The sequence below is a fragment of the Schistocerca nitens genome, chromosome 6 (assembly GCF_023898315.1).
Source record: "Schistocerca nitens isolate TAMUIC-IGC-003100 chromosome 6, iqSchNite1.1, whole genome shotgun sequence".
NCBI lineage: Eukaryota > Metazoa > Arthropoda > Insecta > Orthoptera > Acrididae > Schistocerca > Schistocerca nitens.
The window spans coordinates 698,776,084-698,803,212 of record NC_064619.1 but is presented as its reverse complement, the minus strand read 5'-3'; the positions used below and the strand labels follow the sequence as shown (position 1 = coordinate 698,803,212).

At 45.7% G+C, this 27,129-nt stretch overlaps 1 protein-coding gene across 2 annotated transcripts in view; it reads left to right on the top strand.

Moving 5' to 3' along the window:
- The window catches only part of LOC126263016 (cytochrome P450 6k1-like), a 91,117-nt gene that overhangs the window by 31,509 nt on the left and 32,479 nt on the right, over positions 1–27,129 (top strand). For both annotated transcript variants that reach the window (XM_049959981.1, XM_049959980.1), the window contains exons 4-5: positions 10,511–10,773; positions 13,850–14,037. In XM_049959981.1, coding sequence (XP_049815938.1) covers positions 10,511–10,773; positions 13,850–14,037 — 451 coding nt within the window. The remainder of the gene's footprint in view (positions 1–10,510; positions 10,774–13,849; positions 14,038–27,129) is intronic.

The following is a 27,129-nucleotide window of genomic DNA, read 5'->3' as shown; positions in this document are numbered from 1 at the left end:
CACCGCGGTTCCTGGTGTGTCCGCTGTGCCGTGCGTATGATCATTGCTTGTACAGCCCTCTCGCAGTGTCCGGAGCAAGTATGGTGGGTCTGACACACCGGTGTCAATGTGTTCTTTTTTCCATTTCCTGGAGTGTATGTTTGAATAAGTTTCCCACATTCCTGTAGTCAAATGTTATCCCTAGTTTTATCTGTGTTGTGGTCCTCAGTCCTGAGACTGGTTTGATGCAGCTCTCCATGCCACTCTATCCTGTGCAAGCTTCTTCATCTCCCAGTACCTACTGCATCCTACATCCTTCTGAATCTGCTTAGTGTATTCATCTCTTGGTCTCCCTCTACGATTTTTACCCTCCACGATGCCCTCCAATGCTAAATTTGTGATCCCTTGATGCCTCAGAACTTGTCCTACCAACCGATCCCTTCTTCTAGTCAAGTTGTGCCACAAGCTGCTCTTCTCCCCAATTCTATTCAATACCTCCTCATTACTTATGTGATCTAACCATCTAATCTTCAGCATTCTTCTGTAGCACCACATTTCGAAAGCTTCTATTCTCTTCTTGTCTAAGTTATTTATCGTCCATGTTTCACTTCCATACATGACTTCACTCCATACAAATACTTTCAGAAACGACTTCCTGACACTTAAATCTATACTCGATGTTAACAAATTTTTCTTCTTCAGAAACGCTTTCCTTGCCATTGCCAGTCTACATTTTATATCCTCTCTACTTCGACCATCATCAGTTGTTCTGCTCCCCAAATAGCAAAACTCCTTTACTACTTTAACTGTCTCATTTCCTAATCTAATTCCCTCAGCATCACCCGACTTAATTCGACTACATTCCATTATCCTCGTTTTGCTTTTGTTGATGTTCATCTTATATTCTCCTTTCAAGACACTGTCCATGCCGTTCAACTGCTCTTCCAAGTCCTATGCTGTCTCTGACAGAATTACAATGTCATCGGCGAACCTCAAAGTTTTTATTTCTTCTCCATGGATTTTAATACCTACTCCGAATTTTTCTTTTGTTTCCTATATTGCTTGCTCAATATACAGATTGAATAACATCGGGGATAGGCTACAACCCTGTCTCACTCCCTTCCCAACCACTGCTTCCCTTTCATACCCCTCGTCTCGTATGACTGCCATCTGCTTTCTGTACAAATTGTAAATAGCCTTTCGCTCCCTGTATTTTACCCCTGCCACCTTCAGAATTTGATAGAGAGTATTCCAGTCAACATTGTCAAAAGCTTTCTCTAAGTCTACAAATGCTAGAAACATAGGTTTGCCTTTCCTTAATGTTTCTTCTAAGATAAGTCGTAAGGTCAGTATTGCCTCTCGTGTTCCAACATTTCTACGGAATCCAAACTGATCTTCCCCGAGGTTGGCTTCTACCAGTTTTTCCATTCGTCTGTAAAGAATTCGCGTTAGTATTGTGCAGCTGTGACTTATTAAACTGATAGTTCGGTAATTTTCCCATCTGTCAACACCTCCTTTCTTGGAGATTGGGATTATTATATTCTTCTTGAAGTCTGAGGGTATTTCGCCTGTCTCATACATCTTGCTCACCAGATGGTAGAGTTTTGTCAGGACTGGCTCTCCCAAGGCTGTCAGTAGTTCTAATGGAATGTTGTCTACTCCGGGGGCCTTGTTTCGACTCAGGTCTTTCAGTGCTCTGTCAAACTCTTCACGCAAAATCATATCTCCCATTTCATCTTCATCTACATCCTCTTCCATTTCCATAATATTGTCCTCAAGTACATCGCCCTTGCATAGACCCTCTATATACTCCTTCCATCTTCCGCTTTCCCTTCTTTGCTTAGAACTAGGTTTCCATCAAAGCTCTTGATATTCATGCAAGTGGTTCTCCTTTCTCCAAAGGTCTCCTTAATTTTCCTGTAGGCAGTATCTATCTTACCCCTAGTGAGATAAGCCTCTACATCCTTACATTTATCCTCTACCCACCCCTGCTTAGCCATTTTGCACTTCCTGTCGATATCATTTTTGAGACGTTTGTATTCCTTTTTGCCTGCTTCATTTGCTGCATTTTTATATTTTCTCCTTTCATCAATCAAATTCGATATTTCTTCTGTTACCCAAGGGTTTCTACTAGCCCTCGTCTTTTTACCTATTTGATCCTCTGCTGCCTTCACTATTTCATCCCTCAAAGCTACCCATTCTTCTTCTACTGTATTTCTTTCCCCCATTCCTGTCAATTGTTCCCTTATGCTCTCCCTGAAACCCTGTACAACCCCCGGTTCTTTCAGTTTATCCAGGTCCCATCTCCTTAAATTCCCACCTTTTTGCAGTTTCTTCAGTTTTAATCTACAGTTCATAACCAATAGATTGTGGTCGGAGTCCACATCTGCCCCTGGAAACGTCTTACAATTTAAAACCTGGTTCCTAAATCTCTGTCTTACCATTATATAATCTATCTGATACCTTTTAGTATCTCCAGGGTTCTTCCATGTATACAACCTTCTTTCATGATTCTTAAACCAAGTGTTAGCTATGATTAAGTTATGCTCTATGCAAAATTCTACCAGGCGGCTTCCACTTTCATTTCTTAGCCTCAATCCATATTCACCTACTACGTTTCCTTCTCTCCCTTTTCCTACTCTTGAATTCCAGTCACCCATGACTATTAAATTTTCATCTGCCTTCACTACCTGAATAATTTCTTTTATCTCATCATACATTTCATCAATTTCTTCGTCATCTGCAGAGCTAGTTGGCATATAAACTTGTACTACTGTAATAGGCGTGGGCTTCGTGTCTATCTTGGCCACAATAATGCGTTCACTATGCTGTTTGTAGTAGCTTACCCGCACTTCCATTTTTTTATTCATTATTAAATCTACTCCTGCATTACCCCTATTTGATTTTGTATTTATAACCCTGTAATAACCTGACCAAAAGTCTTGTTCCTCCTGCCACCGAACTTCACTAATTCCCACTATATCTAACTTTAACCTATCCATTTCCCTATTTAATTTTTTCTAACCAACCTGCTCGATTAAGGGATCTGACATTCCACGCTCCGATCCGTAGAACGCCAGTTTTCTTTCTCCTGATAACAACGTCCTCTTAGGTAGTCCCCACCTGGAGATCCGAATGGGGGACTATTTTAGCCGGCCGCGGTGGTCTAGCGGTTCTGGCGCTGCAGTCCGGAACCGCGGGACTGCTACGGTCGCAGGTTCGAATCCTGCCTCGGGCATGGATGTGTGTGATGTCCTTAGGTTAGTTAGGTTTAAGTAGTTCTAAGTTCTAGGGGACTTATGACCTAAGATGTTGAGTCCCATAGTGCTCAGAGCCATTTGAACCATTTTTGACTATTTTACCTCCGGAATATTTTTCCCAAGAGGACGCCATCATCATTTAATCATACAGTAAAGCTGCATGCCCTCGGGAAAAATTACGACTGTAGTTTCCCCTTGGTTTCAGCCGTTCGCAGTACCAGAATAGCAAGGCCATTTTGGTTAATGCTACAAGGCCAGATCAGTCAATCATCCAGACTGTTTCCCCTGCAACTACTGAAAAGGCTGCTGCCCCTCTTCAGGAACCACACGTTTGTCTGGCCTCTCAACACATACCCCTCCGTTGTGGTTGCACCTACGGTACGGCTATCTGTATAGTTGAGGCACGCAAGCCTCCCCACCAACGGCAAGGTCTGTGGTTCATGGGGGGAGTTTTATCTATACCCCAAACAAAATAAAATACATAATTTTCGAAGCACTTTGGCTGATATTTAATTACACCAGTCAGTATTAAAAAAATATAAAAAATTAAAATAAGACAATAAATCCTTTTAAATAAACATATCTGGAGTCTTGTGGCGCAATGGTTAGAGCATCTGCCTAGTAAGTGGAGATCCATGTTCGAATCCCAGTGTTGGTACAAATTTTAGTTAATTGCTTCAGCTTGTATTCATTATCATAAATAAAGCTGAGATTTAATATGTCTCAGAAATATATAATTTCATCTGAAATAACTTTTGTTAACATTGTTTCATAGCTGATCAAATGTTCTTGATTCAATCATATGAGGATATTTTATCAGATCATTAATTCATTATAGGTCATATAAATAGCGGTATTAATAATATAAAAGGATGTACTTATGAAATATGTTGAGTGGAATGCACTCTTTGAAGTTCTGAAGATAGCAGAAATAAAGTAAAAGGAGTAATGGCGTGTAGTCTTGTACGAAAGTGAAATGTGGACGACAAGCAGTTCGGACAAGAAGAGAATAAAAGCTTCTTAGAAGGTCTGCTACAGAATAGTAGTAGGCCAATGGGTATTCTGGACTAAATGAAGAATGGATGGAATGCAATGGCAACATAACAAATGCAATGGCCAGGTAACCAACATGCAAGGGCATTGTCGTGATGGCTGTCGCTGTAAGACATCATCAATGGCAAAGCGTGATTCATACCAATGTTGCATTGCAACGAGTCTTTGTAGCAATGATATATGGTAGAGAGTCCTTCCTGTCAATGTTGTATGGTAGAGGTTGAATCCTACCAAAGTTGCAGAGAGTGCTTTTACCAATGTTATGTGGCGGAGGGTGGAGGGTGCTTCACAGCAGACACCTGACACACTTTAGATGCATGCGCCCAAAAATGCGCACGCATGCACACACACACACACACACACACACACACACACACACACACACTTCTTGATCTCCCAGTCATCACCCACCAGCCACTGAACTGAACTGCCAAAAATCCAAACTAGTTCAGTGCCAAGTGCAGTGTAATCTGTAAGCTACACTAGTTGTGCCAGTACGTTTATGTATTTTTAATATTGGGCCTGGTGCATGAGTTCATAGCATTTTTTCATAAGTTTAATAAAGACAGCAGATACACATAACAGAGACTTTAGTCATCAATAATATGTTCTCAAATGGTTCAAATGGCTCTAAGCACTATGAGATTTAACATCTGAGGTCATCAGTCCCCTAGACTCAGAACTACTTAAACCTAACTAACCTAAGGACATCACACACATCAATGCTCAAGGCAGGATTCGATCCTGCGACCGTAGCTGCAGCGGGGTTTGGGACTCAAGTGCCTAGAACCGCTCGGCCACAGAGACCGGCAATATGTTCTCCTTCACCATTTACAATAGTCTTGTCAACACTGGGGTAACTTTTCAGTTCCACAACTGTAGAAATCACTTGGTCTTGTTATGAAGAACTCATCGAGTCGTGTTCAGAGTGCATTTTCATCCAGAAAGGAAGTTACTTGACGGTTCTTCTATAGGGACGGGAAATCAGGTGACTAAGGAGGGTGCACAATGACTTCCCAAGTCAACTCCTGTATAGTGTTTTTATCTGTCTAGCAGAATGCGGGGAGGTGTTATCACGGATTAGCGTCACTTCATCCAGTCCTGCTGCTCATTGTTCTTGGATTGTCTCTGCAAGGCGTCTCAGTTACTGACAATACATGTCAGCAGTGAAGCTTACACCTTAGGGAAGCAATTCGTAGTGCACAGTGCCATCGCTCTTCCACCACATCCATAAAATGATCTTATGTGGTTGCAATCAGGTCTTTGTATGGAGATTTGCTGCCTTGTTAGAGCTCAGCCGTTCCTTTCTTTTCCTTGTGTTGGCATAAAGACACTATTTTCCGTCATCTGTAACGATACAGGATACGTATGATTGGTGTTCTTCATCATCCAATTGATGACGAGCAAGCAGAATGTACATATGGCCACACACTGATTTTTATGGTTTTGGCCCAGCAGCCTGCTATGTCGAGGTATTATGGTATGTGTCATCGGAGTACAGTGGGCACCTAGTGTACTCCGCTGACGACTGGATACACCTTAAGTTGGGTCCACTTTCCTGCCGCATGTTCTTGTGCTGTAGTGTAGGGTCAGACCGCCGCCGCGACGTATGCCGCTGAGAGTTCTAAGGGTAGCTCAGATACGCGTGTAGCTGCAGCTCCAGTCCGGCATGGTCGGCCTCGACGTTTTGCGTGGCAGAAGCGGAGTCTTTGTTTCATCTCCCAAACAACCCTTTGACATACAGCGTCGGTAATAAGTTTCACGTTACGATCGAAAAGTAGATGCCGAGTATATCGGCAGCCGGTATCTTGAAAGAGCTCTCGACATCGCGTGCATTTGGTCTAGCGAAGTCGTTTCTAAAAGCGAATTTCAACGTTGATTCCCAGTATTGGTTTGCCATCATCTTGTCGCGCTATGGCGTAAACATACAGAGCGTCCACTCTCGGCTGCTCAAGCCACACTGCACTTATCAACCACTAAAAGTTTGTTGTCACATTAAAAAAAAGTTGTCTTTAAGGGGGGACGTTGATGAAATTGACCAAAACTGTCGATTTTCAATTTATTTTTTATTTCCAGAATGAGATTTTCACTCTGCAGCGGAGTGTGCGCTGATACACCCCTGGAAATGGAAAAAAGAACACATTGACACCGGGATGTCAGACCCACCATACTTGCTCCGGACACTGCGAGAGGGCTGTACAAGCAATGATCACACGCACGGCACAGCGGACACACCAGGAACCGCGGTGTTGGCCGTCGAATGGCGCTAGCTGCGCAGCATTTGTGCACCGCCGCCGTCAGTGTCAGCCAGTTTGCCGTGGCATACGGAGCTCCATCGCAGTCTTTAACACTGGTAGCATGCCGCGACAGCGTGGACGTGAACCGTATGTGCAGTTGACGGACTTTGAGCGAGGGCGTATAGTGGGCATGCGGGAGGCCGGGTGGACGTACCGCCGAATTGCTCAACACGTGGGGCGTGAGGTCTCCACAGTACATCGATGTTGTCGCCAGTGGTCGGCGGAAGGTGCACGTGCCCGTCGACCTGGGACCGGACCGCAGCGACGCACGGATGCACGCCAAGACCGTAGGATCCTACGCAGTGCCGTAGGGGACCGCACCGCCACTTCCCAGCAAATTAGGGACACTGTTGCTCCTGGGGTATCGGCAAGGACCATTCGCAACCGTCTCCATGAAGCTGGGCTACGGTCCCGCACACCATTAGGCCGTCTTCCGCTCACGCCCCAACATCGTGCAGCCCGCCTCCAGTGGTGTCGCGACAGGCGTGAATGGAGGGACGAATGGAGACGTGTCGTCTTCAGCGATGGGAGTCGCTTCTGCCTTGGTGCCAATGATGGTCGTATGCGTGTTTGGCGCCGTGCAGGTGAACGCCACAATCAGGACTGCATACGACCGTGGCACACAGGGCCAACACCCGGCATCATGGTGCGGGGAGCGATCTCCTACACTGGCCGTACACCACTGGTGATCGTCGAGGGGACACTGAATAGTGCACGGTACATCCAAACCGTCATCGAACCCATCGTTCTACCATTCCTAGACCGGCAAGGGAACTTGCTGTTCCAACAGGACAATGCACGTCCGCATGTATCCCGTGCCACCCAACGTGCTCTAGAAGGTGTAAGTCAACTACCCTGGCCAGCAAGATCTCCGGATCTGTCCCCCATTGAGCATGTTTGGGACTGGATGAAGCGTCGTCTCACGCGGTCTGCACGTCCAGCACGAACGCTGGTCCAACTGAGGCGCCAGGTGGAAATGGCATGGCAAGCCGTTCCACAGGACTACATCCAGCATCTCTACGATCGTCTCCATGGGAGAATAGCAGCCTGCATTGCTGCGAAAGGTGGATATACACTGTACTAGTGCCGACATTGTGCATGCTCTGTTGCCTGTGTCTATGTGCCTGTGGTTCTGTCAGTGTGATCATGTGATGTATCTGACCCCAGGAATGTGTCAATAAAGTTTCCCCTTCCTGGGACAATGAATTCACGGTGTTCTTATTTCAATTTCCAGGAGTGTATGAAACTTCCTGGCACATTAAAACTGTGTGCCCGACCGAGACTCGAACTCGGGACCTTTGCCTTTCGCGGGCAAGTGCTCTACCAACTGAGCTACCGAAGCACGACTCACGCCCGGTACCCACAGCTTCACTTCTGCCAGTACCTCGTCTCCTACCTTCCAAACTTTGCAGAAGCTCTCCTGCGAACCATGCAGAACTAGCACTTTCTTTCAGGAGTGCTAGTTCTGCATGGTTCGCAGGAGAGCTTCTGTAAAGTTTGGAAGGTAGGAGACGAGGTACTGGCAGAAGTGAAGCTGTGGGTACCGGGCGTGAGTCGTGCTTCGGTAGCTCAGTTGGTAGAGCACTTGCCCGCGAAAGGCAAAGGTCCCGAGTTCGAGTTTCGGTCGGGCACACAGTTTTAATCTGCCAGGAAGTTTCTTATTTTTTATTTGTTAGTACAACTCATGGACAATAAGTTCCCAAAGTTTCAATGTTGAAATCGCATCCGAAATTCCTGAAATTTAATTAAAAGTGTGACGCGGCCTCTCTGCCACTCCCACGGTTTGAATCAGCACTTCAATACCAGCTCAGTGAACAACGAGTCTCTATATTACTTTCAACCAAACTTGTGCGGGATACATCTAGAAGGCCGTGATACATACTCTTTGGTTTTATAGATCACCTTTGGCCGATCCCGCACTTCTCAAAAACTGTGTTCATGGCAAAACCCAAAATCCAAATGAGTCTCTAAATTCACTCATATGGAAACGATGCCCTAAAAACACATTTGCATCTGCTACAGTTGTCAGAATTGCAACTTATGATGCACTCATTGTATTTAATGATGGAAACGTCGGAAGGATAAAGGTATTATAAAGAATGGGCTTCAAGATAGGAAATTTTACTCAAGACATCCTGAGAAAAATAGATTTACAGCGAGTCTCTGCAGCTGAAAAGTCAGTTGAAGACCTGGTAAAGGAAAGAAGACAGACAACAAGAAACCAGAAGACAAGCCTTGAAGGGAAATACGCCCCAGAGTACAAATGTGCTGCCCTCTGAAGAAGTGACATAAGGAAAAAAGTTAGGTTGAACTTTAAATTCCGTTTCCTGAAAAGTTTGTTTTTTTAAAGTTTATGTGCCTTTTCGTCAGATTCTATGAATGCTAGAACTATGAAATTTCGTGCAGATATTTCTGCAAACCTAATAAACGTTGTCTCAAGAGCGAATTTTGAAATTCTGATTGGAAGCTGAGATATGGGGCAAAGTGGTTGGAATTTTGCATGAATTTAAAATTCTACTTGTGGAATTGTAATTAAAAAATTATGAAAATTCTCCTATTTGACTTATTCCAAAAACCTCATGAGAGAAGCTTACAACATATAAAGAGATGGAACAGAGAAATTTTTGTAGAAATCTCTTGAAGAATTTCTGACAAAAAGGAACATACACTATTTTTTGAAAATAAAACTTCAAATTTCATTTAAAAAAAGTTGAATATATATAATAAAAGGATTTTATATGTAAATTTGTTACTTTCATGCAAAGCATGGTACAAAATTTCATTGCCATATCTCCTAAATCTGTGGATTTAGTGCATTTTTGAAATAGTGTGAGTTTTTCATCAACGACCCTCCTTAATTCATTGACGAGATAATCGAGTATATCTGTGCTCATTCTCGTGTTTTCGAAGAATTTGGTGATCATAGTTGATGATATAAATTGCGAAATTCTTCATAAAGATCCCTCCCTTTGTAAATTTCACGCACAGCGCTCCTTTAACACCTTATGTTATTGCCTTTGCCTTTCCTCGAACTACAATATCAACAGTTTATGGGCACCATTTACTAGAAACAGCTGGTCGGCTCTTACGGCCGTCTTGTGCGGGAGTTCATCGTTCCCATGCAGGACAATGGAGGATGAAGCCCCATGTTGCTTTCTGTAGTAGGAATTATGCGCATCAAGATGTCGTGCACTGTCGGTGGTTTCTACTGCTGACGCAAGGCGTGAGCTTGTGAGCACTAGCCTTTGTTTCCGCATGTGTCGACATCTTGCTGTTTGAAGCGTCACCTAGCCCGAGGGCCGCCGGCATGGTACCTCAGCGTGTTCGGTCAGAGGGTTAGCAGCCCTCTGTAATAAAAAAAACTGAGCTAATCGATCAACAACGAACTTAGACGGATGTCTTAGGACGTCGCCCCGAGCAGATTCAACGAACAAAAACGAACAAAATGAGATTAAAAAAAAAAAGGTGGTGTCGCAGGGATCAACGCTCTTGCACCATTACAGACGAATGTTGTAGGCACCTATGAGCCAAATTTAAATCTTATGCGTTGCAATAGGAGACAATTACAGCGTTTCCAAAAATGGTCCTTGAACAGTGTTGTGCGCAGTAGGATGTATTCCATCTTAAGAGGGCAACAGCAACTAGGATGACGACATCAACAATAGAATGAGCTTGCCTTTCAGGTACAAAGTAATCTACTTTCAAAAAAATATTATTGAGCTTATAACCAGCAATAGTTTAGAATACAGAAGTTTTGGGGTACATCTAGCAAAATTTAGTTATTAGGGCACAGTAGGTCTTCAAGTTTAGCAGTCCAGCGATGTCAGATATGGCAACTTTTATATCCTGGAGAAACCTCTACCGACGATCACAGCCACATAATTCGCTGTCAGTAACAAATCTGGACCCTTATCCTTGCAGACAATGGCGGACTGCGGCCGCGAGATTGCGGAGGTGCTGGAGGGACCAGCGTCGCGCGGGGAGGTGGTCGAGATGCGGGAGCTGAGCGCCCGCTACTCCACTGACGTCATCGCGTCCGTCGCCTTCGGCATCCAGGTCGACTGCCAGCGGAACCCGGAGAACGAATTCCGGCAGTGGGGGCGGCGCGTCTTCGAGCCGGGTCTGCTGGCCACCCTCAACGCTCTCGTCTCCTCCATCAGTCCCAAACTGCTGACTACACTAAGGTAATCACCAAAACAGTCGCATTCCCTACCAGTTTCAATAGTTACTTCTCGATCGCGAAATGCGGATTCTCAGTCTCCCAAATGCGTCAATTTTGTGTATTGACGAAGCCATCCAAATGAAAGTGGGTTCCGTTGGTAAACCAAAGCATACAGCATATACTAATTCCCGCCACACCCCGCGTCCAACCGTGCAGTTTGAACGTCCTAAAGCAAACCGCTCAGGTGTTATGACGATTTTATTTCACATAGTTCAGTAATTGTCACCATACAAATATGCTCCTACGATTCAGAATAGCTGTGACCTTTAGTCAGCGGCCACTTAGTTCCCTTACCTCACGATATCAGAATAATGATTGTGTTTCGTTGTTGGAATGTCGATTAGCTTTGATCGTCTTCGACTGGCATATGCATGTTCACTGTTTCGATTTGGAAACGTCAACGACACGCTGTATGGGAGAGTATTCTACATTGGTACATTTTTCAGACACCCGCTTTTGGCCAGACCTTAATAGAAATTTAAAATATCTTTTTATTTCATTTAAAACTAATGGTATGCACTTTTATGTGCTGTAGTTTTTTACTGAAGTCACCAAAATAGTTCCGGAAAATTTTTCCAAATGTGAAAGGATGTTCCACGGTACAGCAAGATCATGTACCTAGGAACAAATATTCGATTTAAATTCAAACGAGAGAAATCGATACAATCAAGAAAATCTTATAAATACCGTATTTAATAGTCTGTTTTGTCAGTACCGTGTTAATAGTCTACTGCGTTACTACCCTACTACACGCCAATAACCAGTAATCGAAATCAAATCAAGTAGAAGTATTATTGAAAACCAGTTGCAAGTTAAATACATTTTGAAACAGAAGCTACTGGAAACTAACACAAATTTCCAATATCAAGACAGGTAACATTGTTAAAACATTAAAGAAAATCGGTTCATATGCAAGTATCACGTGTTCTATGGTAAAAACTCTTCTTCTTTTTCAAGGTACAAGATGGCGCACGACCAAAAAACATAACTGTGGACGTGTTACATAAATAGTTCTAAAATATATATAGAATTTTACTTGCCATAAAATTCTGTACTTGTGAGAAGAAACGTTATATTCCAAACAGGTTTAATATATTATTCAACACTTCGATGTGTAGAACGCGAAATGCACGTATGCATGTCTGAAGGAACAGTCACTGCGGCGACTACAGCCGTCAGGAAATGTATTCACAGTTGCGAATACGGACAACCATCAGCTGTATAATGGAATGACGACAATGCTGGGCCGGGATTCGAACTCGCATTTCCCGATTTAGGTGAGCGGTCGCCTTCATCGCTTTGGCTATCCGTGCACGACTCACGGCCTGCCCCAGACTTCCCTTATGTCGTCGTCTATGCATCACAACCTGCACTCGTTCACATTAAGTAATTCCCACATGGCGGTGGTAGTGGGGGGGGGGGGGGGGGGAGGAAGACATTTTAACTGGAGGTCCCAGATTGGAATCGGCGGATAAGTACGATACTGCAGTGCCTCTGTTGTTAAAAAGTACGATGCAATGTCCCTTCGGAGATGCAAGCTTGTCGAAACGAGCGGCGGATTCACCATACAGGTTCTCAAACAGCCTGACGTCGAGCTTGGTCCAATACTGGTGTTCCCATTCTAACGACAATCTCTCCTTTATACATTGTTGGGCTGCACTTCCTAAAACTACGTGTCATAAAATATATTTTGGTAGAATTCATAAGTCGCCCAGAGCATGCTTCACCGATGATGCATTTGTCAGCAGATAACAGTTATGAAAAGGACATAAACGACACCTGGGTTATGAATGTGCTGAATGAGTTGAATTCATCTGAGAATCCTAAAAAATGCTAGCGACAGAGAGCTGAAGCTCTCATGTAGTCTTCGGCTTGGAATATCTTTGAATGCAGTACAATTGTCTTCCGTGATGAGTCCCACTTCAGATCCAGCCCTGATGACCATTGTCGATGTCTATGTGGACTCCCTGTACAGCGGTGTGGTACCAACCTTACTGTCACCTGACATACGGTACGACAAACAGTAGTGGTGTGGGATGCCATTTATTTTCATAGCAGGAGTCCTTTGGTTGTCTTCCGCAGCACCGCGGCACGTCTACGATATTCTACGCCCTATTTTGTTGCCCTTCATGCCAATCCATCCTGGGATTATATTTTAGTAAGACAATTCCCATCCACAAGCAGCGAAAGTTTCTGCTTCTGTTCTTCGTGCTTGCCAAACCATACCTTGGTCACCAATGTAACCAGATATCTCCCCAACTGAGAACGTTTGGATCACTAACTCGAGATTTTGACCATCTAACGCGCCAGTTGGACATGATTTGGCATGGTGTCGCTCACATCCAAGAACTCTGTGAATCAGGGCCAAGTCGAATTGCTCCTTGCTTAAGGCACAGAGGTGGACCAACACGTTGTTGTTTTCATTAAAAATGAAACTCCTCCAGCTGTACTTAAGATTTCATATTTATTTGGCTACTTGTTTCGACATTGTATCAACGCCATCTCCAGCTGGAGGAGTTTCATTTTTAATAAAAATTATACCAGCTGATGTCACACCATCATCCAACTTAAATATGGATGTACGAAGAACACGTTGTTGAGTTGCTCAATTTGTGAAGCTCTTTCTCTTGATTAAATCATCCAACTTTTCTGAAATTATAATCATTTGTTCATTGTTGGCTGCATTAACCGTTTGTATGACTTGGCAACAAGGAATACGTTTGTCCTCCCTCTGCCACCATGCGCAAGTAAACATCATCTCCACATTACTATCTCTCTCTCTTTCTGTTCTCTCTCTCTCTCTCTCCCTTTCTCTCCTTCTGTTCGGAACCTCCTTCAGGAGTGATCCACACCACGGAAAGAGAAAATCTAAATGATATGGGAGTATTGCTGTTCATATGTCTTAATCTCTAGGATAGTAGATTAGCTGCATTTAGAACGAGGCGTTGTCAACAGTGGAAAAGAAGCTAATATTATGTATCAGTGTCTACCAAGCAAAAAATGACGAGTAAGTCATTAATTGTTTCTTATTTGTACAGGGTAAAAAGTAATCTTTCAGTCATCTCAGCGTACTTCCGGGGCATGGTGAGGGAGACAGTGAAGTACAGGGAGGAGAACAACATAACGAGGAATGACTTCATGCAGCTGATGATCCAACTCAAGAACAAGGGAAGCGTCGACAGCGCCAAGGGTGGAGAGCACGAGGAGGCTGGAGGAGATGTCTGGAGTAAGTATTGTCCTCTGTTTCTACATTCGTTTGTGACCGCTTTGCTTCACGTCCGACAATGTAAACAAATGTACAGGGTGTTTCAAAAATGACCGGTATATTTGAAACGGCAATAAAAACTAAACGAGCAGCGATAGAAATACACCGTTTGTTGCAATATGCTTGGGACAACAGTACATTTTCAGGCGGACAAACTTTCGAAATTACAGTAGTTACAATTTTCAACAACAGATGGCGCTGCAAGTGATGTGAAAGATATAGAAGACAACGCAGTCTGTGGGTGCGCCATTCTGTACGTCGTCTTTCTGCTGTAAGCGTGTGCTGTTCACAACGTGCAAGTGTGCTGTAGACAACATGGTTTATTCCTTAGAACAGAGGATTTTTCTGGTGTTGGAATTCCACCGCCTAGAACACAGTCTTGTTGCAACAAGACGAAGTTTTCAACGGAGGTTTAATGTAACCAAAGGACCGAAAAGCGATACAATAAAGGATCTGTTTGAAAAATTTCATCGGACTGGGAACGTGACGGATGAATGTGCTGGAAAGGTAGGGCGACCGCGTACGGCAACCACAGAGGGCAACGCGCAGCTAGTGCAGCAGGTGATCCAACAGCGGCCTCGGGTTTCCGTTCTCCGTGTTGCAGCTGCAGTCCAAATGACGCCAACGTCCACGTATCGTCTCATGCGCCAGAGTTTACACCTCTATCCATACAAAATTCAAACGCGGCAACCCCTCAGCGCTGCACGAGAGACATTCGCTAACGATATAGTGCACAGGATTGATGACGGCGATATGGATGTGGGCAGCATTTGGTTTACTGACGAAGCTTATTTTTACCTGGACGGCTTCGTCAATAAACAGAACTGGCGCATATGGGGAACCGAAAAGCCCCATGTTGCAGTCCCATCGTCCCTGCATCCTCAAAAAGTACTGGTCTGGGCCGCCATTTCTTCCAAAGGAATCATTGGCCCATTTTTCAGATCCGAAACGATTACTGCATCACGCTATCTGGACATTCTTCGTGAATTTGTGGCGGTACAAACTGCCTTAGACGACACTGCGAACACCTCGTGGTTTATGCAAGATGGTGCCCGGCCACATCGCACGGCCGACGTCTTTAATTTCCTGAATGAATATTTCGATGATCGTGTGATTGCTTTGGGCTATCCGAAACATACAGGAGGCGGCGTGGATTGGCCTCCGTATTCGCCAGACATGAACCCCTGTGACTTCTTTCTGTGGGGACACTTGAAAGACCAGGTGTACCGCCAGAATCCAGAAACAATTGAACAGCTGAAGCAGTACATCTCATCTGCATGTGAAGCCATTCCGCCAGACACGTTTTCAAAGGTTTCGGGTAATTTCATTCAGAGACTACGCCATATTATTGCTACGCATGGTGGATATGTAGAAAATATCGTACTATAGAGTTTCCCAGACCGCAGCGCCATCTGTTGTTGAAAATTGTAACTACTGTAATTTCGAAAGTTTGTCTGCCTGAAAATGTACTGTTGTCCCAAGCATATTGCAACAAACGGTGTATTTCTATCGCTGCTCGTTTAGTTTTTATTGCGGTTTCAAATATACCGGTCATTTTTTAAACACCCTGTAGAAGCACCGGCCTGACATAGGAGCTGTGTTTTCACATTCACCTGGCAGAAATTTTCACTGCTCTCACACACAACACTCACATTCCAAAGGGTCTTTCATGGAGGTATGTTCCGCGTTTCCAACTGAATTAAATGTAATCTTTTTTTTGCTTTTTTTGTTTATGAAACATCTTCAGTGGCCTGTGAAACATGTTTATGTATTAGTATCTAAAATATGTTAATATGTTTTCGCATGTCGCTCTCTTGTTTTCAGAAACAACTTTTGCGGTCTCTATACTCTAGATGACCCGTGTTCGGCGTTTTCTCGCCGACATTGTTACAACACTTCACTTGCTCTTTCGCTATGTGTTGAATGTGTTTGTGTTTACAGTATGTAGTGTCGCCAACTGTCGCTGTGTGTTTATATTTCGTCGTTTGTTTGTGTTGTGTATTTTTAGTTTGATATATATACTGGTGCTGCTGCTCGCAGTGTAGTTTCAGCTCTCTGAGACTGCAGACGTGTGGGCGAGTTGCGTTTGCGTGAGTGTGTGTGTGTGCGTGTGTGTATACGTGTCTACTGCTGACAAAGGCCTTAATGGCTGAAAGCTGTGAGTGTGTGAACCTTTTAATAGTGCCTATTGCGACTCAGCATCTCCGCTATATGGTGAGTAGCAACTTTCCTTCTCTGGTATATATATATATATATATATATATATATATATATATGTGTGTGTGTGTGTGTGTGTGTGTGTGTGTGTGTGTGTGTGTGTGTGTGTGTGTGTGTGTGTGTGTGTGTGTGTGTGTGTGTAGGGGTGGGGTTGGGTGGGGGAGAGAGAGAGAGAGTGTGTGTGATGGAGTGGGGGGGGGGGGGGGTAGGAGGGAGGGAGATGTGGGATTCATTAATTATTTAGTGTGAATGTGTTTTACATTTCTGTTTGTTATTGCTTTAGTGGCTGACACGGCCAATGAGTTATTGCTTATGTTGCTGTGGTCATTGCTTGCTTTCTTTTTCATTGCAAGGGCCTTTTATATATGAAAGTCTTCCTGTAATGACAGGAGTTTTTTGTTCTAAATCTTCACTCTAAAAATTTTCATGTCCTCTTCCATATTAGATGGTTAATGTCCATGTTTTATCAACTGTTCAGCAGAGTTAGAATGGCTATTGTTCTTTATATCTAGGTTTGAAATTCTTGCATGTCATTCCCAGTTACACTGATTCACATTCTTGATATTCTGACTGGTTTGTATCTGCTCCTTGCTAATTTTTTGTTAATCTGACTGGAAGAAGAGGAGGAGATTAGTGTTTAGCACCCCGTCGATGACCTCATTAGAGATGGAGCACAAGCTCGGATTAGGGGGGGATAGAGAAGGAAATCGGCTGTCCCCTTTCGGAGGAACCATCCCAGCCTTTGCCTCAAGCTATTTCGGGAAATCATAGAAAACTTAAATCTGGATGGCCAGAAGCAGGTTTGAACCATTGTCCGCCCGATTTCGAATCCAGTGTGCTAGCCATTGCGCTACCTCGCTCGGTAAATGTGACTGGAGTGTGTTTCTTGTTCTGTAACTCTAGTACCTTCCGCCGTGGAAGTCGAACACGCAGCAGAACAAATGGACGTGGTGAGCCCATAGAGGGCTCCCCCTCCACGGCGGCTATTCCGCGCAGCGGCTCTCACGCTGCGAGGGCGCCACCGCTAAGCCACGTACAGACAGCGGCCAATAGCCGCTCCCTCCGGTTTCGCATATAGGGACCCGCTCTGCCATAGTCCAGCCATCTAGAGGGTTGGATCCCCTCCTTCGAAAGCGTCAGATTGCAAAGCCTGGGCTACTCTCAGGGTGGAATCTCCGTCTTCGAAGATTGTGTTTGTCTGTCTGTCTGTCTGTCTGCCCGCCGCTTGCTGCTGTCGCTGTTCGTCCGTCCGCCTGCCTGCTCGCTGTCCATCGCCGTCGTCGTAACCGCTGCCGCCGCCGCCGCCGCCGCCGCTGTTGCTGCCACCGCCTGCTGTTCGTCCGTCTGTTCGCCGCCGGCCGCCGCCGCCGCCGCCGCCGCCTGCTGCTGCACGTCCGTCTGTCCGTCGCCGTTCGTCTGCAATGAGTACTCCCACCTCCACCGTCATCTACACCTCCCCCTCCCCCTCTCCCACAGTCACTTCCTGGAGTGCCGCCCCTGCCCTCCCTCCTTCCACCTCCCCTTCCCTTCCCCCACTTACCCATCCCCCTATCTCCTCCCCTGCTGTATACCCACACCTCTACACCCTTTCTCCAGCCTCCACACCCTCAACAGCTCCCACTACTACCCCCACCCTCACGTACGCCTCTGTTGCCGCCTCTGCTGCCGCCCCTCAGGTGGTTGGCTTCCCCTGTCTCACCGACCCCGTCGCTTCGTCATCTGCATCTCCTGCACGCATCACGTCGCGCCGAACCACCATCGCCACCACTGAACCAGCTGCTTGTCCCGGTGCCTCCACTACGCCACAGGGATCTGCCACCCGCCACCTCCCTCTCCTCCCCGTCCCTCTCCCCTCCTCCCAGCCACCAGTCTCCAAAAAACCCCAAAAGCGCGTCCTTACCGACTCTGTTCCCGCCACTTCCCACAAAAAATCAACACCACCTACCCCTCCCCCTGCCGTCACCATGGACACCACCCCTCCTCCTGCCACCCATACCTTGGCCACCACCCCCCACACCTTTGTCCTGTCAACTCCCGATTCTCAATTCCTCGATGCTCGTACCCTCACCAAGGAAATACGAAAGTACTTACCTGGTGCTCCCATCTCCCAACTCATTCCCCGCAGGGACTCAGTCCTTATCAAGTCCCCGTCCCCATCCTTTCACACAGACCTCCTGCGAAAACTCCCACGAGTTATGTTTGGCCCCCACACCTCTCTGACACCCTTCCTTTCTGCTTCCACTCCTCGTCAGCCCCAGCCTCCCCATCGCCTCCCCCACCTACACCGCTGTGATCACCAAGCTCAGCCCGGTGATCACAGAGGATGAGGTGTTGGTAGAACTGAACTCCCACCCGGACTTGGAAATCTGCTCTGCCCGCCGTATCCACATTGCCTCTGGTCCCACCTACCTCATGCGGGTATTCTCTGAATCCGCCCCATCCATAGACCATCTCCTCACCCAGGGTGCCCTGATATACCACCGTCGCCACCTTGTTGAATCCTCCAAATCCCCTCCCCAATCCTACCGTTGACAGCGGTGCCTGATGTACAATGACCACCTGACTCCCAACTGCAAAAACCCCCCCACCTGTCCCCATTGCAAGGCCTCCCACTTTCTTAAGAACTGCCCCAACCTCGCTGCTCCTCCTTCCTGTAATACCTGCAATGGCCCCCATTCCACATACTCCCACAAGTGTAAAGCTAAACCCCCTCCAGCCACCCCTGAACTTACAGTCCCCGTTCATCCCGTCGATCCCCCTGTCCATCCCAACAATTCCCTCCGTCCACCCCCTTGGCCGAGGACATCATTCGGTTCATTACCGTTGTACTCCAAAACATTCACCCTTTTCAGCGCACGCACACATTCCAACAAATCTCCCTTGCTGCTCGCTCTGTTTTCCACCTGAACACCTTCGCCACTTACTCCCACAACCAAGCCTACTTCACCACCCGCCTCGACACCCTAGTTTAAGTCTCTACCCTTCCCTCTCTTCCCCCCCCCTCCTTCCCGTCATGGCGCGGCACGAGTCTCGCATCCTCTTCCAGAACATTCGCTCCTTCCGCTCCAACAAATACCTCCTCATGCACACCCTCTCCCACCACCAGGTCGACACCTTCCTCTTGAACGAAACCCTTCTCCAGCCCCACCTTTCTATCCGCACCTCCCCCTATGTCCTCCACCGCACTGACGCTCCTGGTCCTCGAGCGCAGGGTGGAGTCGCGATTGGCCACCTTAAGCATATCCCCGTCCGGCCACAACCTCTCCTCAATGACCCCACTGAACACCTTATCCTTAGTGTCTTCTTCCCCTCCCTCACCATTACCTGTGCTACCATCTATGTCTGCTCCACTGCTCCTCTTCCTTATGACTTCATCTCACACATTGACCACACCTTCTCCACCTATGTGATTGCCGCCGACCTCAACATCCATAGCCGCACTCCTGCTGCCCTTCGGCGGTGGCATCAGTTCCTCTCCACAATCCAAGGTGACCTTGTTCCCCTTCCCCAGCACACCCGACCCAAAAGTGACACCACCCCCAATGTTGTCATTGCCTCTGCCAACCTCCTTGGGCGTATCGCTGTCACCGTCCTTGACCCCACAGGTAGCGATCACCTCCCTGTCCTTCTCACCATAACGTCTGCTCACCGCCCCCCTCCGGCGCCGCACCTTGCACCCCCTCCCAAGGTCGTCCATGACTATCGCCGTGCCAACTGGCATGCCTACCGGGACTCCATCACCACCCAGGTCGAAAGCCACCCTCTTACCTATCGCCATCCTGACGACATCATCCACGCCTCGTCCTTCCTAATTACTGACGCCGTGGAGGCCCATGATCCTACTAAAACCATCCACCCACACCGTCCCACTCTCCCTCCGCGGGCTGTCCTCCTCCTCCGTGAATCCCGCCGCCTCTATCGCTCCTTCCTGCGCACTCGTGACAGGGATACACTCCAACGCCACCGGCAAATACAGCGACACGCACGGACCCTTATTACAGCAACGAAACGCCGAGACTGGCGCCAGACCTGCACACGTCTCAACGCCACCCTCCCTATCAACTCCTCCAAGTACTGGTCCACCTTCCATGTCTTACTGGTTCCCTTTCCGCTCCCCACTACCCCCTTCTCCATAACGATCGCCCTCTTCCTGACAACCTCAGTAAGGCCAACCACTTCGCTTCCCACCTTTCCGAGGTCTTCTCCATCCCCGATGATCCCCACTTCGATTATTCTCTTTTCCCCACCGTCATGGAACGTGCCGATACCTCGGTCGCTCCACTTGCTCCTAGTCTCCACTACTTGGGGCAGTTGCCCCCCCTCCGACATAAACACTCCCATCACAGCACAAGACGTTAAACTTATCCTCCAGTCCAAACACAACCCCTCCAAAACCCAGGCAATCATCATAGGCCGCACCACTCGCTCCTTTCGCCTCCATGATTTCTACCTCACCCTTTATGGTCGTCCTATCCAGCACACCCCCACCCTGAAATACCTTGGCCTCACCCTTGACCAACACCTCACCTGGACCCCTCATCTCCAGACCATCCAGCAGAAAGCCCATTCCCGCCTCTGCCTTCTGAAACTCCTGTCTGGCCAGACATGGGGATTGCATCCTTCTACCATCCTCCACACCTACAAATCCATCTGTCCTATCCTCTGTTATGCCAGCGTTGCCTGGATCTCCGCCCCCACCCGCTTTTACAAGGCCCTCCAAATCCTTGAACGCCATGCGCTCCGCCTTGCCTTCCGTATGCGCCTTCCTTCCCCCACAGGGCTCCTGTATGACCTGATCCCCTTCCCCCACCTCCTCCTGTTCCTCCAACATCTCCGCATCCTTTACATTGTCCGCAGGCTTGATCCCCCACACCCTCTGGTTTCCTCCTTCCTCTCCACCCCCCGCCCGTTGTCGCGCCTCTATCGCTGTATCCCTCCCTCTCTCCACCTCCACACCCTCCATCTCCTTCATCAGGGCAATTTCCAACGCCTCCCCCTCCCGGATGATGAACTTCGCCGTGACATCTACCCTTCCTTCCAACTATAACCTGGCCTTGTTCCCCTCCCCCCTCCCCAGGGCCCCCTTTTTCCTCTTCCCTCCTTCTCCCAGAGTGGATTTTCCTCCATCCCCCCCTCCCCTGAGACCCTGCACCCCATACTTGCCTCTTTCCTTCCCACATCCCTCCCTACCTGGCCCTCTTCAGCGCGCCCCCCGCTCATCTCCCCCATCTCTTCCCCTCCCTCCCTTCTTCAGGTCTCCCTCATCTCCTAGCGCCTGGCAGATCCTCTGTATTGATGTGTCATCAGTGTGCCACATCAGTGTTGTGTTTAGTGCTGTATCTCCTGTGCGTCAAGAGGTTTGATTTTAATTGTGTACTGCCTTGAGGTTCGCCGTCAGTGTTACGTTATGTGCTATGCCATCCGTCGATACCTTTATGCTCCAGTCATACTGTGCCTTGTGTTCTTTTAATCGTCGCAGTGTGTGGCTTTTTGTGTGTGCTACTTTTAAACACTTTTTTATCTCCATTTTACAGTCACCCCGTTTTTTGTCTATTGCCTTCCATGATGTTCCCCCTTTTTTATATCTATGTTCACCTTATTCTCTCCTTTGCTGTTTTTAAATGTCTTCTCTTGTTTTTGTTCTATGTCTTTCGGCTGAAGAGCAGCGCATATGCTGCTGCCAGCCCGCCCCGAAGGGGAATTGAAATACAATAAAGAAAAAAAAAACCTAGTCCAGCCAGTCTGGTACTCGCTCTGGATTTCGTTTCCATCTCGGCAGTACTGCGTTCTGGTCGTTGCTCGTTGTTGACATTTGCCTGGCTCTGGTTCCGAGTGGATTTACGTTTGGTGTTTGGTGTTGTGGTTTCCGCAAGCCTCCGTTGTTTATCTCTTCCTTGTTGTGTCGCTCATAGTCGGTCTTGGTCGGTTGTTGTCAGTTGTCGTTGGTCTGTCGTCCGACTTCTGTGTTTACCCGTTGGTACGTGCTCCACCGCCGGCGGCTTCCCCGCCTGGCGGCTCCGATCCGCAGCCCAAGGCGTTCCCCCTGTTGGTTGTGGTTACTACAGTAACCAATGTGTAATTCTTGTTTCTTTTGTACATTTAATATACTCTGTGTTGATTTGTGTTTGTATATTAAGGTCATGGACCTTGCCGTTGGTGGGGAGGCTTGCGTTCCTCACCGATACAGATGGCCGTACCGTAGGTGCAACCACAACGGAGGGGTATCTGTTGAGAGGCCAGACAAACGTGTGGTTCCTGAAGAGGGGCAGCAGCCTTTTCAGTAGTTGCAGGGGCAACAGTCTGGATGATTGACTGATCTGGCCTTGTAACACTAACCAAAACAGCCTCGCTGTGCTGGTACTGCGAACGGCTGAAAGCAAGGGGGAAACTACAACCGTAATTTTTCCCAAGGGCATGCAGCTTTACTGTATGGTTAAAGTAGCATGGAGAGCTGCATCAAACCAGTCTCAGAACTGAAGACGACGACGACGACAACAACATTGTGTACCATTTCTTTCTGTTAGTGATGTCATGAGTATTACTGTTTTGTATTTCTGTGTGTGCTATAGTGTCTGTTTTGTCTGTGGGATGCTGTGGTGTTTGTGTTCTGTGATTATTTTCATTTTTCTTTAGTTTTGTTTTCATTGTGTAGCTGAGTCTTTGCCCTGCATGGGTGGTTTTCACACAAGCTGGGGTAACTCTTCATTTGGCTCGCCAAGTGAAAGATCTGCTTAATGCAAACTTCAACACACGTCTTGTATCCAGAGGTTTTTCCGATGCATGGGCTGCAAGATCACCTGATTTGAATCCATGTGACTTTTGACTCTACGGCTATCTAAAAGAATGCGGTTACCAGGGACGCGTTTCATATCTCCCTGATCTAGAGGCGAGTACAAAGGAACACGTCGCTTGTAGATCACGAGGAACTGTAGATCACGTCATTTTATGAACGCGATATCTCGTCGACGTGTCCAGTTCTCATACTGAACAAAGTGTATAAGCGACGCTTAATTATAAAATGGGCTATATGACTTTCTCACTTAATTGATCTTTTCTGTCCACATCTCTTTTCTAATTCATTACCTATGGAAACATTTCAATACGTCTTTCTTGCTTTCACAATGGCAGTTTTGCACCTGGTGACCGAAACTGAACTAATTTTTTTTCCAGCGTTAAATGGGTTCCGCATTATAATATCTAACAAGTTTCGTTGCCAAACGATAATTACAACCCATAATGGAACTCTGTGAGTAGCTGCACTTGAATTATAACCATTCAGTCTCACAAAGGTCTGTTTGACATATTAACCCTCCAGACAAAGAGAGCATATGTTGCTTTAACAAACCTTTTTGGCGCGGCTAAGCCAGTCTTCGACAGATTTTTTTCCCTAACTAAATAAAATCCTGCTACCAGGAGCTTCCACTCACATAACGGAATTGTTCGGCAGTCAGCAGCTACTCTAGTTTGTCTTTGGAGCACGAGAAGTTCAAATATATCATATTACAATGTGTGTACTAACCATGGAAGTAGGGTTAGAAGTTCGTATCCGTTCTTTATATCGTGAAGATACAGTGTGTGTCTCACTCAGCATGTGACAGAACTTGACAAACGTATAGGTGGCATATATCGTGAATGTGGATATTGCAGGTTCATCATAAATAAAGAGTATTTTTCCATTTAGTATTAATGAAATATATCGTGTCCTTGAGAGCCACTATGGTGGAAGCACTTGTTGTTATCCTTCATTTATCCTTCCCCATCATAGTCAGTCAACCTAGCGTTGATCTGTAATGAACACGTCGTCATCCGGCGTCTAAATCTTATTTATTTCCTTTTTACAACCATATAAGATCATGACCCTTAAATAAAAACACCTACAGCCGTCCTTATGATTTTATTTTATTTTGTCGCTACGCTTCAGTGCGTCATCTTCAGGCTGTTTTTGATGCGATACAGGTTGATATGATCCCCACGCATATAATGTGTCAGCACTTCAATCATCAACTGCCAACTGAAGATGACGCACTGAAGTGTTGAAACTGGTAGCGATAAAATAAAATAAAATCATAAGGACGGCTGTAGGTGTTTTTATTTATTTGTCACGATGGTAAACGGCCGTCGTCCCAGAGACCATCCTGCTAAAAGGATGGACATACAAAAGCATATAAGACCAGTACTACTTTAACATACTTCTTCTTCCTCTTCTTCTTTCGGTGCCTATCCGGTTCGCATGTTGGCGATCATGATGGCTGTTCTTCTCTTGTTCATAGCAACATGGAATAGTTCTGTTGAAGACTTATTGAACCAACATTTACGGTTATCAGACCAAGATATTTGTCTTCTTCTAGAATCTCTTTTGCTGTTGATTTTTGCTTAAAGTATTTTTTGAAACTTCCTGGCAGATTAAAACTGTGTACCGGACCGAGAGTCGAACTCGGGACCTTTGCCTTTCGCGGGAAAGGTCCCGAGTTCGACTCTCGGTCCGGCACACAGTTTTAATCTGCCAGGAAGTTTCATATCAGCACACACTCCGCTGCAGAGTGAAAATCTCATTCTGGAAAGTATTTTTTGTAGCAAATCATATCTATTTCTATTCCACATGATACGTCCTTGGTATTACACCTTTCAGAATTTCACTATCTTGATTAATCTAGGTGTAGCGTTCATTCTTCTCATAACTTCCATGTTTGTCACTCTCTGGGACCAAGGTATTCTCAGGATCCGTCTATAAGACCAAAATTCAAAAATCTCCAGATTATTCTCCATGTTTTCATTTAGGGTCCATGTCTCTACCCCACACAGGAGGACAGAATGTACATAGCAGTGCAAAACTCTGATTTTTGTTCTTAAAGTTAGGTTATAGCTTTTGGAAACAGCACTCTTTTTCTGAACCATACTTCTTGCTTTCCCAATGCGAGTCTTGATTTCTTGTGAGTTATTCCAATTTTCATTTATTATGGTTCCATGGAATGTATATTATTTTACCCTTTCGACAGTTCTTTGATTTATGCCTAAGTTTACTCCTGTAATATTTTCCTTACTTACGACCATGAATTTTGTCTTTGTGCTGTTTATTTCAAACCCATACTGAGTGCTAACTCTTACAATTCTATCTATCAATGATTGTAACGCTTGGGTAATGTCAGCAAATACAATAGCATCATCAGCATATCGAATGTTGTTTAATCTTATTCCATTTATCCCAATTCCTTCTTCTAGTTCTTCCAGGGACACTGAATATGAATTCTCAGTATATATTAAATAGTATGGGTGATTTACTACTCTGAGAATTTTGACTGCTTCGATGTGTTCTCCATCAATACGCAACACTGCTATGTGATTTCAGCACAGGTTCTTGGTGATTCGCAGATCTCTTTCCTCCATTCCAATATTTTTCAAAATCTCCATCAGTTTGTCTTGTTGTACTCTGTCAAAAGCCTTCTGGTAATCTATTAGGGATGTAAATACTTCTAATGTTCATCCCAACATCTCTGAAACAGTAGTTGTACACTGAACAAGGCCTCTGTCATACCCAGGGCATTAACAAACCCAAACTGAATGGTTCAAATGGCTGTGAGCACTATGGTACTTAACATCTGAGGTCATCAGTCCCATAGACTTAGAACTACTTAAACCTAACCAACCTAAGGACATCACACAGATCCATGCCTGAGGCAGGATTCGAACCTGCGACCGTAGCAGCAGCGCGGTTCCAGACTGAAGCACCTAGAACCGCTAGGCCACAGCGGTCGGTAAACCCAAGCTGATTACGGGCTATCTGTTCCTCATATAGTCTATGTATTCTTCTGTGTATCACCCTCAAAAACAATTTCAAGATAGATGACTCATTAGCCGTATCATACGACTATCTCCATAGTGTTTTGTATTTGTCTTTTTGGGCAAATGAACTCTGATTTCAGCTATTCCAGTGGAATGTTTCCAGATACACAGATTTGATCGAAAATTTTGGTTAACCATTTTACATGATTTTCATCCATCAGTTTTAAGAACTCTGCTTCTAATTTATCTGGTCTCACAGCCTTCCCGCTTTCATCCAACTGATGGCTGTTTGAACCTGTACTTCTAGTATATCTGTACCACTTATTTCATTTGTATTTGATTAAAAGCACATCTATTGTCATGAAATAAATTTTCTACATATTTTTTCCATGTCTCTTTCTTGTCTTCTAATTCCACCATCAAGTTGTCTGCTTCATCCACAAGTTTCCACTGATTGTCTTCCAGTATTTCACTGTTGTTTCTTTTACTTTGTAGTGTACGTTGCAGCTATCATATTTACTTTGATAAAACTCTATTTCCTCGCACTGCTCCACATTCCCCTTTTCATTAGCCTCCCTTACTTTTTATGATGTCCTTATTTATCTTCCTGTATTCCATTCGGTTTTGCCTTGTTTAATCTCCTTTCCTCCATTACATTCAGAACCTCATCTGTCATTCGTGACTTCCTCTTCTTTCTCTTTGGTTTCATGTACTCCTTTTTTATATACTGTACAACATTCTGTAATTTGCTATATTCTAAATAGACATTGTTACTTGCGATGTCTTCTGTGTTAATCACCAAGTTGAGTTCTGTTTATATATTCTGTTTTAGTATCAGGTCTTTCATTTTCCTCAAAATGTAGATCTGCTTTCTCGTTCTCTTCACTCTCTTCATTCTAACTTTAAAAACTCCTACAAGCGGTCTGTGATCAGAGTTTACATCTGCTCATGGGTATGTTTTTACTGACGTACAACTTTTCCTGAAATGATTATTTACTACTATGAAATCAATCTGATTTCGCACATATTTCCCAGGTCTAACCATTGGAGACTTCC